Raw genomic sequence first — 12466 nt, forward strand, 5'->3', positions numbered from 1 at the left:
TTTGTCTTAAACATATGTAGGGTACCAGGTTGGAGTTGGCTGCCTCAAGAAGGCATACAATTTCCCTCGGAACTACTTTTTCCTCAAATGCAGATTTTAAAGGATTGCTCATATTAGTATCAGTTGGTTGGTTGACTAATTACCGATTAGTTAATTGCCAGGGCTCTCTCCCAATTTAAAATACAAAGAAGAAACTGAATTGACTGATAGCCCTAGCAATAACCAACCCTCTGTGCTCTTAAAAATGGGGACAGAATGTAGATGTAACCAGACTTTCAACCCCCCTCCCTTCTTGCATCCTGCAACGTGACTTTGTACAAAACGAGGGTTGCCTGTTGCAGCTGCTGCTTCCAGAGAACTGTGCAAACACCTTCATTTTTTAAAAATCCCTGGGCAGATGGTAGGGCTTCTCAGAAGCTTCAACTCCTTTGAAGCTGAGCACTACTTCCATTTATTATACATTACCGTTTTTGTTTTGACTTTCTTTGAAGGATCTCTGGGTGGCATACTGCTCTTGCCCTCTGAGGTAGGCTGGGTTGAGAGATAGTGACTGGCCCAAAGTCACTCAGTGAGCTTTATGGCTGACTATGGATCAAACGTATCCATTCTTAAGGAAATCAGCCCTGAGTGTTCACTGGAAGGACAAATCCTGAAGCTGAGACTCCAATACTTTGGCCACCTCATGAGAAGAGAAGACTCCCTGGAAAAGACCCTGATGTTGGGAAAGATGGAGGGCACAAGGAGAAGGGGACAACAGAGGACGAGATGGTTGGATAGTGTTCTCGAAGTGACAAACATGAGTCTGACCAAACTGCGGGAGGCAGTGGAAGACAGGAATGCCTGGCGTGCTCTGGTTCATGGGGTCACGAAGAGTCGGACACGACTAAACGACTAAACAACAACAGCAACAACAACAACAAATGGATCTGAACCCGAATCTAGTGCTCTTTCTGCTGCTTGCACCTTGAATAGAGTGAGTTAGCTCTTTAGGAAATGTTAGAAGCAGTGGCAGAATTTCCCTTGATAAAGAGAGAACACATTTCAAAACTTGTCTGTCAGTCCAGCCATTGGGTGCTTTCATCTTGCTTTTTTAAAAATCCTTGTTATTTGTGCTACCTGTTTGCCCTGAGCCATCTAGATCCATCAGCAGAGATTAACACGACATGGCTCAGTTTTGAAGGTATTTCCTTAGCCTACGACTTTGTTTGCATGCTTGGATGGGCAGCTTGAAATTTCCCCTTCACCAATTACTTATTTGGTCTCTTTCTGCACCGCCACCCCACCCACATCTCTCTTTCTTCAAAAGTAGTGATTTTTCCCCCCTAGTTAGCAGCTGTCTAGCTGGGAGTTGAAACTTTTCACTCAGGGTTCCTGAAGGAGGGACAATGTGACCAGTGCTTCTAAATAATTTTGGGTGTTATTTTTGTTGTTTGGAAGAGAACCATAGCAGCATGTTCTCCCTGCTTGATTTGGAGACCTTTTTCTCTCCTTGGTTGGGGTAGGGGAAGGACAGAAATGGAGTGGAAGTGCAGCTGAGCCCTTTATACAAAACAAGACGGCAGGCAGAGGGCACAGAGTTCAGTGTCACATTACATGGTACAGGCTTTGAAGACTGGCCAGCAACAGACCTAAGTGTCTGCATCCACCCACCAGGACCTTTGCCAAAGGCTTCCGTATTTGGATCCACTTTATCCTCCACTTCCAGGTGTTCTTAAAGGCCCTGTATTGAAACAAGCATGGTTAAGGGATGGTTGCCAACTGGAGGGAGAGGGGGACCTCATGGAATACCTGCAGAAACTGGGGTCTAAGGAGGTGTGTCAAAACACAATACCCTCCAAAACAAAATGTTCAAGCAGAGGCAGGACCACTCCCTCATGCTCCCTTCCAGTAACCATCCTGGATGCTTAGATGCACAAGATCCTAAAGTGACATGATTTTGATAGGTTGGAAAAATACTTTTCCAGCCTCTCCTCATGTTTTGTTTGGTGTGTCTGGACCAAGGAAGCAGTGTCAAACTGTCTTGCTTCATCATCTTCCAGTCGCTGCATTACAGCCCAGGAGACTTGGTTGCCCAGCCTCTGTTTCCTTTGAAAGTGTGCAGATATTGGGGTTTATGAACACACCCACACCTCCCACCTCCTTACCCCATATGTCTTGCAGAGGTCCTCCTGTTCTGTCTGCAAACTATGGGCAAGGTTGACTTCTCAAGGATGGGGGCCTAGAAGCAGCTTTAAGACCCTGATGTGGTGAAAAGTGGAATAAAGTCTGTGTTCTATGTTTATAATAATATCTTATTCTCTTGTTAATTATGCTGTTTTAAGTGTTCATTTTATATTTGTCTTCCTTTGGTAAGGTTTCCTTTTGAAATGTTTTAGGTTTTTGTTGTTTTTAACTTTGCTGCGTTGACTTCTCTATAATGTTTTATTTTGAAATGTTTGTTTCCTGTTGGTTATGCTTCTTTGAATGTATAGTTTATGTTTGACTTTCTTCAGTAATGTTTTGTTCTGGATTGTTTTATTTGATGTTTTAATGTGTTGTAAACCACTTTCAGATTTTTTCCTAAAAATATAAAGTGGTATGGAATTGAATAATAAGAATTATTGTTGCTGTTAAAATAAAATAAACAGAACCTGGCTTATGGAATTCCCTCCCTGAAGAGGCATCCTGGCACCAGCATCATTGTCTTTTGGTATTAGGCACGGATTTAAAAAAAGATAAATCTCACAGACTTTTTAGGTTGTTATTTAGACACACTACAATTTAATATAAATTTTCATTTAGTGTTTTTGACTTGCTTTTGCATGCTGTCCTGGAAGATTTGCTGAAAGGGGCAGTGTATAAAAATATCAGATGAATAAATAAGTTTGATTTGTGTCTGTAGCAAGTCACTGACACAGCCTCTGTGGATGCAGAGAGCTCTTTCCCACCACCCGGAACTTTAGTGGAATTAAATTGGAGCCATGCAAACCCACCCCACTCGCCTGCAATCTTTTCTTTTGGTCCCAGCCCCTCCTCCTGCTGCCAGCTGTTTAAGCTGATCTGTAAAGAATGCTCTTTTCTCTGGCTTCTAGGCTTGGATTACACAGCTCTTTAACCAGCTCTCTCCAATCCAGCAAAAGCAGCATGGCAGTGCAGGGGTAGGGGGGGAGCTGGCAAAGTCTGTTGCCCTATGGCAGTTGTTTCTTTTTCACTACCCCTCCCTTAAATATCATTCACATTCTGGTGCTCCATATAAAGAGGCTAGGAAGTGGGTGTAAGGTACCTGTAATGGAGGTGCCCCATGGCTGTGGGTATTAATATACAGATGACTTACTAGAAAAGATTAGGGGACAGATTAAAAACAGGAAAAGAATCGGAAACTGAGAGCCTTTTCTTACACACTGGACTCCATTTTAACTGTATGGAAATGCTAGAGAAGGCGGCCAGAATGTTTTCTAACTTCTCAGGAATTGTAGACATTGTCATTTGCTTTAAATTTATTTTGAATCTTGAGGAAAGGATATAAATGACACTGGCCATTTTTATTTATTTATTTTTTCATGTCTTTTTATATGCTTTCCTATAATGAAAGATACGATTTTAGCTCAATTGGTAGAGCATGAGACTAAATCTCAGGGTTGTGGGTTCGAGCTCTATGTTGGGCAGAAAGATTCCTGCATTGCAGGAGGGTGGGCTAGGTGACTCTCGGGGTCCCTAGAACTCTACGATTCTATGAGAAGAAGGCTACCTCAAGACAAAGATGGCTTAGTAAAACAGACCAGGGGGAAACCCCAGTTTCAGTGCATGAGGAATAAATTCATAATAGGAAAAGAAATAATGGGTCTGCATGGGTAGGTAAGCTATGCAGGAAAAGTGGGGGAAATCGATTCTCACCTGATTTTAAACTTTCCTCCCTTCTCCCCTGGGGGCAATTTTTACTTACCACAGGTGAGTGGCTTTATCTACATTTCTATCTGGATTTCAGTCTTGGCACCTCCTTCCTTACTCCCCTCTTTTGGGTTACAAGTAAAACCTGAAACAATAATTAAAATTGCAATTCATAATAGAAACAATGCTAGTTTATGCAGCACTGAAACAAGTGTATTTTTTTCAACTTGCTGGAATGCAATTAGCAAGGGAGGTAGGCTTCCCTCACTTGAGAAGACCTTTATGATCTATTTCCCCCCTCTTTTTTTAATGGCATCTTTTTAACTTGAGCCACATTTGGTTTTTAGATCGGCTGTTGTAATAATCCTGCTTCTGCTATCTGGCTACCCACCTCAAAGTGGGGTTGATTGTTGCAGTGAAGGACACTGTGGGAAGCAACCTATTACTTATGGTGGGCTATTCACGCATGCCGAATAGATGAGGAGAATACCTTAGTTTGTTTACAATGTGCTTTTTAATTTTTTTATTGCTCCACATATATACAGTAATGTTGTAATTCTTACAACACCACAGAAAAGTGGCCCTCCATTCTGATTCAGAGCTTGCATGGCCTCTACTGATCCAGATGTTGCAGAGCTGAGTATTATCAGCCAGGTGTTCACACCTCGCCCCAGATTTCCTGATGACCACTTCCAAAGGCTTCATGTAGATTAGGGACAAGATGCCACCCTGTGGCACCCCGGGGGGGGGGGAGACAATCACTCAGTGGTAATACCTGAAACCAACCCTGGATACAGAATCTGAAGCACTATAGAACAGTGCCTCCAGTACCCATCTCACTAAGTCGACTCAGAAAGATAACATGGTCAATGACAGCAAAAACTGCTTGGAGATCATGTAAGAATAACCAGTTTGCACTTTCCCTGTTCTCCTCTCCATAAAAGTAATCCATCAGTGCAATGGATTTTGTCCCAGTGAACCTTTCCACAGCATTTGATCCCCCCCCACACACCTGCTTGTTTTTCTCCCCTTTGAAAAAATACTCTGCTATTACTTCCCCTCCTTCGCACAATTGTTTTTCTGTGGCACTCCCGGCCCCGCTAAACTTCTGCATCCTGCTTTACCGCTGCAATATCAACTCTCTCCTTCTCATGATATTTCCCAGCTGCGTCTTCGTCTCGCTGAATTACTTGTGTCAAGGTATGTTAAGTTTCTGGAAGCAAGCCAGTTTCCCCTCCCTCCCCCTCTCGTGTGTGGGGTGGGGGCGGATTGGAGTGCAGAGGGGAAATAACTGTTATGGGGTTTCAGGTTTTCCTGTGTGTAGCTTTCTGTATGTTCCCCAGATATCTCACAGCACAGCTGAGTTAGATGTGTGCTGCCAAACAGCAGGAAGCTTTCTCTAAAATGCCAACAAATCTCTCCCCTCCCCATCCACCCTGCACCTCCCTCCCTCCTCCCTCCCGCTAGTCTGGGAGGGAGGAAGAGGCGGGGCTAGTGCCATACACAGGGAAGTAACCTTTCGGTTCCCTTGCAAGGAGTAGGACAAACAGGAATTGCTGGCCCATGAGAAGTGGCAGCTAGCCTGTCTAACAGCTCCCCATGACGGCTGCGATATGGAAGAGAATTAATGGGCTAGTGAGTACCGGGCAGGAGGGGGAGGGAGCTGAGCAGCCAACCACAATCCCGGTGTTCTGGGTGGGGTGTGTGTGTATGTGTGGCATCTTAAGCTGCGCTTGTCACTCTCATAACTACTCTTGAGAGCCTTTGGGGGAAAGCAGGGAGGTGCCTTGGGAGCCTCCAGCCTCTGTTCATTGGGGGGAGAGCCCAGTTGATGATGGTGATGATTACCCTGGCTTGATGGAGAGACGGTCTTTGTGGTTCTGTTTCTCTTCCTCTCTCTCTTTAATTGTTGTTTAAATCATGTTAACTCCTGTTGTTCGGCTGGAACTCTTTACCTTCCCATAAGTAAAGAAGCTTTTACTTGAAAGCCCAGTAAAAACAGAGTCATCTTTTTCTCCCTCTCTTGCGTTTATTTTTTTGGATCTGCTATTAGGCAGGGCTGTTTGCACTTGGAGGCAGGTTTTCTGCTGGGAAAGTCATTTGTTTAAGCACGGTTGCACGGTTATGCAGCCCTTTGAGGAGTAGTGAACATGTATCCAACTTGGCTTTGTTTTCTTTCTTTTCCCGTTCAAGAAAACATGCCAATTTTACAGTGCTTTATTCAGAACCTGAAATTTGGAGTGTGACTTGCAGGTTTTGAAACACTAGTGAATATTCCTGTGGCAAAAGAGGGGTGTAAACAAGTGGACAGGGACCGTAGTGGTGTTTGGAGGGGTGGGGGCATACCTGCATGTCATAAATGGTGGGGACAGGTAGCAATGGGCACAGAAACACTGCTTCTGAACATTGCGGGGGTTTGGGGGCTGTTGTTGACACTTTGTTTTCAGGTATCTCTGAACATTGAGGACTACAAACTTGCTGCTTTTGTTTGTTTGCAAAAGCGTTAAAATTGACAATCAATTGAAACTGGGGATCTCAGGAGTCAATACTCCTGGGCAGAATTGTAGAATACAGACTTGTTGGGTGAAAAACTTGAATGAACCCTGGAATCTTGTACACAGATCTCTAAATCAAGAAGCTGGAGCCGTCTAATGTGTGTGTCTGGGCAGTCCTGCTATTAATGGTTCCTTTTATACCTCAGCTATTTTTATTGATGGCATGTGCACTACAGCCCGGCCAGCAAAACAGAGGTGCCTGGGGTTTATTTTGGTGTCATTGAATAATCTTCAAACATTTCATCGCCCATTTCCTCCTTGGCATAGTAGAAAACTTTGACAAGTGGGGGGAGCAGAAGTACTCTTGTTTAATTTTTTTTTAAAAAAAGAATGTTCTGAGGTATCTCTGGACCACTGGTGATTCCTGAAATGGCTCCATTAGCTGGCAGGAGGTCTTGTTAGAAAGCTCCCAGCTTGCTTGATTTCTTTTTTAAATTGTGTTCCTAGTCCTCAGGGTTTCAGGCACATATTTGTCTCAGAATGCCAAAAGGTCACAAATATGGAACCAAATGCAAAGGAAGCCCAAATTGCTACATTTTTAAAATGAACACCTTTTAATTTACAAAACCGGTGTTTGTCTTCAACATTACTGAGAAGTATGCCAGAATTCCCTGTTTAGAGATGGGAACTGAAGCTGTGAATATGCAACTTGAGTGTATGTTTCCAAGCGTAAGGTCTCCAGGAGCAGTCTCTAGATACAGCTGGGAAACACTCCTTGCCTGAAAACCTGGAGGGCTGCTGCCAGTTAGTGTAGACAATACTGAGCTAGACAGATCAGTGGCCTGACTCTGTATAAGGCAGCTTTCTTGGTCCAACTCATTGGTTGCACCACACGCTCTTGTTCATGGATGTTTTGGCACTTGGGATTTCTGATTCTATGACAAGGTTTTTTAAAAAAATTATTTAAGAGCTCAAATTCTTCCACATTTTAGTGCACATCTTTAAGAAGATAATTTATTCAGAGGGCTCGAACAATTTGCTTATGTTAGAAATCTGAATTGTAAATTCAGATGCTCTTAAATATTAGTGGGATCCCTGTCTTACCTTGTACGTGAGTGGCGAATACAGCACAACTCATTGGCCTGTGTATCATAAGCAAATTACCTTTTTATGTCTGGCCACCTGGTTGTTACTTTCGTTTCAGCGTTTAAGCCTTTGATTCAGGAACTCTTCATGACTTCCTGTCTGGTGTATGCTTTTCTTCATTAAAAAAAAAATACTTCGAAGTGTCACAAGGCCCTAGAAACTGCATGCTATCTGCCCAGAAAGTTTAGAAATACTCCTCAGGTACTTATTTACGTTCCTTTATCATTTGCTATAGGGAACAACATATCCCATTGGCTCAGTGATGGAACATGTTTGCAGTGTTAGAAACTGAGATATGAAAGCTAGGAGCTAAATATCACCTTAGACCTAGGTTATGGGCGCTACAACGGAATGTCTAGGAACACTTTTTTCCTTCCACTCTGCAGTTTTAATCTGATATCTTAGGCACAGTACTGTGCCCAGAGCTCAGAAACTGCATGCGCTAATGAAATTCCCTGTCGCAAAATGCACTTAGAACAATGGGAATTTCAAACACGGCATGTTTGTCACATGCAAAAGATCCCAGTCCAATCTCCAGCATCTTTGATAAGACTGGGAAATGGCTCTTGCCTTGAACCCTGGAGAATTACTGCCAATCATTGTAAACTAGGCAGTGCTGAGCTAGATGGACCAATGAACTCTCTGTAAGGTACTTTCCTATGTTCCAGGTCATATTTTGATATTGATCTTGGATGTGTTATAGCCGTGTACTGCTGTTTGCCATCCCCATGTTAAATTTGGTTGAAAGTGGCAGTATTCATATGAACATAAGAAGAGCCTGCTCAAATATGGCCAGTGGCCCATCTGGTCCAGCATCTTGTTCCCACAGTGGCCAACCTGATGCCTATGGGAAACCCGCAAACAGGATCCTAGCATGAAAGCACTCTCCTCTCCTGCTGTTTCCAGCAACTGTCTCCAACCATGGAAGCAGAGCATAGTCATCATGGCTAGTAGCCATCAGCAGCCTTCTGCATAATACTGTGCATCCTCAGTGAGAAAATCAGGAATAGATGGTCAACTTCTTTGAAAGACAGCATGTCCACCATTGCAGGAGTCCAGCAGCAGTGGCTGCGTTCTCATGTAACCATGGCTTGGTGGCGCTACATGGATGAGCTCAAGCAAAGCATTGGGCTTGTGTGTTGCCTCCTTCAGGAGGAGGATTTCTGCTGAGTTTTCTTTTTCTTTTTATTGGTGTCATGTAAAGACTATTGATGTCATGTTTGGTTCCAAGGTTTAAAGCAGGGGTCAGCAAGGTTTATCTTACCTGGGCCGGTTCGGGCCCACGGAGATCCCTCCTTGGTTGGATAGCTTCCGCCCGCAATTTTCGGCGTCTGTGCAAATGTGATTTTTAGCATCTGCACATGTGAAGATGTGATTTTCAGTGCTGCATAAGCGAGTCCCCGCGCTGCGCCTGTTTAGCACAGCGTGCGAGCTGGCAACTGAGTTCAGAGGTGGCTCATGGGCCGGTCAAACGACCTCCACGGACTTCTTCTGACCCATGTGCCCTAGGTTGCTGACCCCTGGTTTAAAGCAAACACCAGTAAGCTTTTTTTCTATAACAAGCCAACTTCAAACCATGGGTTATGAAGCTGGTTTGGGTTTTAAATTCCTGGTACAAAGATAAGGCCAAGCTTGAGGTTCTTTAAAAACTGAAAGGAAACTCAGCAGAAGTCTTCCAGCCACCTGAGAGGAGGCAAGGAGTACTCTGGGGCTATGCATTGCTTGTGTTAGTTGAGTCTCATTTATATAACCCTAAACCTTGGTCTAGGGTTGCGTGCAAACGTGGGTTGTATAGGAGCTGGGTGTTCAGTCAAGGATTGTACAAGGAGGCCCCACATGAAGGGAGTGGAGTGCCATAGAGCATGCCCCAGAATCTTCTGCTGCTCTGTGCAGAGGTGTGTGTTTCCAGATTGCCTGGTGCAGAAAAGGTAAAAATTTCTTGAAAACTGGTAGAATAGAGCTGTTCTCTCTCACGAATGCTTCACATCAGCTGCTGTGACGCTGTCATGCTTGACCGAGAAGGAAGGAGCCCATCTGTATACCCTTGAGGGCATAGGAGTGGTGTGTTTGCGTGAGAGTTAAACTGAAGTTTGATCTGCCCATGCTCATTGCCCGTATAAGGTTGGGGGGGGGGCTGGACATTTTTTTCCTCCTGGCAGCCTTCCAGGGAGCAGTTTGAAATGGAGTTGAAGAGGACAATATGGCTGAGCCTAGAAGGAAGGACGTGTGTGACCATTTGGGATGGAGAGGACAGTTGATGGCACATAGGGTGAAGTGGAAACGGTAGCTGTGAGAGAGAGGAAGCAATGAGCTGTGCAGACTACTGAAGGCAGAGACCAGGGTTGGAAGCTTTCCAGGCTCATGGTTGCCTGGGCATCTAAAAGAAATTGTTGCTGGCACTTAAGAATTTGAAATATTCATGTGGGGCTGACGATGTTTTCTCCATAACCACAAGTGCCAGGGATGTCCTCCTTAAAAGAGAGTCGAATGGCATTAGCTTTTATTTTATTTTTAGTGGAGAAATCATGAGTGGGTTAATTCTGAAGCCTCTTGAGTTCTCTCTATTGCTTGGCTAGCATTCTTTACTCCCGACCACATTATCTCCAGTGACATGTTTTGCTTCTCAACAACTTTTGCTGCTGCTGTTAGCAGGGACTCGAAGGTCACAGGCTCATGCTGGCCAGGAGAGCTCTGCGGCAGTGTCATATTCTGTGATGACCATGACGTGGTGGTGAAAATATGGGTATTTCATATAAGATGGAGTTTAAGGAAGGGTCATGGTTCATTTTACATCACCTACCCAGATCCCCCCCTAGTGAGGTTTTTTTGGCACCCTTTTGCCTTGTAAACAAGTTGCCCCAGAGCATGCTCACTCTGGCTCATGAGTGGCTCTTATCTTTAAGTAGAGTACTGGTGTCAGACTTTGAGATACTGCAAATCTTTTGGCCAGTTAAAGGCGTCCTGGCGGAAGGCTGGAGATTGTTGCCGAAATGTGACTGAATAGCACAGATGACTTTGGGGCTGTGATCAGTGTAGATGAGAGGTCTTATCTGCTGAAGTTAGTGAATGCATATTTGATATAACTTTTAATAATATGTGTATGTGTGTTGCTGTAGTGGGTTGTGTGTGAATACCTTTTTTAAAAAAGCATCACATACCTGATGAAACCTGTTTCTCATCCCATTGGTGGGACTGAGAGCTAGCAGCTTCCCAAGCTGCCTAATCTATTTATGTCAGAGGATGGATTTGAACACAGGATGCTCTGGCTTAGATTCTTAGATGCTGCCCTGTGCTGGTAGCAAAAAGCAGTGCTACCAGTTGAAAACCTCAGTGGTACACAGCCTGTCTCATTTCCTTGTGTCTCGTTGGTACTAATTACTGTGCAGGCACCTTCTAGCAGAGCACCTTGTTGCTCCTGTTCTGTGCAGCATGGAAAAGCACTTGTCTTGTGTCCCAGATACCATGGTGTGTGTGTTTGTGTCCATGTCCGGATGGCAGATGGGGCAGTTGTGGTTCCATGCCTTGGAGCGTTAATGGGGAATAATGAGGCTGCTTTTCCTGAGAGCTATAAACAACTGGAAGCCACTGAATCTATTCTCTGGCACACCCTGCTGCGCGACTCTCTTTTTTGGACTTGGATTTATTTTTTATTTTTATTTTTTTGGCCTGCTTCCTAATTGTGCTTGGCTCTGTGGAGAGTCCCTGGAATTGCAGCATAATCCCTGCTTGGCTTGGCTTCACAGTGAGATGGTGAGGAGAGATACTTTTGGAGCATCCCAAGGTATGTGGTGTCTGCAGTGCACCAAATATGTTTCTGTCTGCAAGATGCATTATCATGAAACTGCTAGGAGGCACAGCTGGGTAAGGCTGGGCATGTGCTCCAAGGTTAGCTCAGACTTAATGAAACTGTGGTCCATCTAGTCTAGCATTGTCTCCTTTGACTGACAGCAGCTGTACAACATATCAGGTGGGGGGTCTTCTTCGTTACCTGCTACCCTACCCATTTCAGTGGAATTGCTAGAGAGTGACCCTGTGTCCATACATGCTAGAAGTCATGTGCCACTGAGCCATGGTGTTATGGAAGGTACTAGGAATTTCCAAGAGCAACTATTTTAGGGTTCTATCCTTTGTTCTGGTACTCAAGAGCTGAAGGTGCTAAAAACCCAGAGTTTAGTAGGCAGATGATGCCTGCCTTAAGAGAGAGACAGAGAGACTCTGACTCCTAACAGTTTTGTAACTGCACTTGTACTTCAAGTCTCTTCCTGGAGAATTCCACCATCCATTTTTAAAGATGCACGTTAATCATTGTCATTGCAACAGAGATGGTGAAACCAGCCATTTGAGAGGAACTGGAAAGAGCTTCTCTTTGGGCATCGTTAGGGCGGTTGCCCTTCACAGACAGTCATTGCTCCCCATTGATTTCAGGGCCCAGTTCTTCTGCCACTACTCTTTGCTTCTAAGTGCACTGTTGAGCACTTAGAGAGAACAGCTTAACCCAGCTTTGGAGTGATAGTCTTCTGTTTAACCAGCTGAATTTGATTTTCATCAGGTCAATTAGTACAATTTCATTGTTGATCTCAATATTGTCTCACTGGTAATCATTTGGAACCTAGATTATTGGATTGCTGGGTTCCTTTCTGGGCTACAAGGGTGTCTGCTTGAATTTCACTGCGTGTCTGCCTTGCTTTCATGCTGTTTGGTTGTGCTATTCTGCAGCATTTAATTTTTAGCTCAATAGCGTCTCCTTGATTGTCCTACATTCAAACAACAAGGGCACATTGAGAGGCAAAGTTGGTGGGCCACAGCTATGACTATAGAACCTTCTCCTTCTACAAGCCTGCCTATAAATACTTTCCAGAACAGCTATGCAGCTTTCTTATTTGGGCTGGCATTAAACAGTCAGCAGTAAGCAGGTATGGACTAAGTTTAATGAGGTGGTCTGTATAGTCTGACTCTTT

General features: G+C 44.2%; 1 protein-coding gene across 7 annotated transcripts in view; it reads left to right on the top strand.

Annotated features, from left to right (window-relative positions):
- MARK2 (microtubule affinity regulating kinase 2) overlaps nt 1-12466 on the top strand; it is a 118085-nt gene that overhangs the window by 25619 nt on the left and 80000 nt on the right. Inside the window, exon 1 of one of the 7 annotated variants that reach the window (XM_081174056.1) lies at nt 5360-5502. The exons of the other annotated variants lie outside the window; for them this stretch is intronic. Coding sequence (XP_081030182.1) covers nt 5467-5502 — 36 coding nt within the window. The 5' untranslated portion in view covers nt 5360-5466. Of the gene's footprint in view, nt 1-5359; nt 5503-12466 lie in introns of those variants that run through there. 7 annotated transcript variants of the gene reach the window in all.

This window comes from Podarcis bocagei, assembly GCF_964188305.1.
Source record: "Podarcis bocagei genome assembly, chromosome: 16".
Classification (NCBI taxonomy): Eukaryota; Metazoa; Chordata; class Lepidosauria; order Squamata; family Lacertidae; genus Podarcis; species Podarcis bocagei.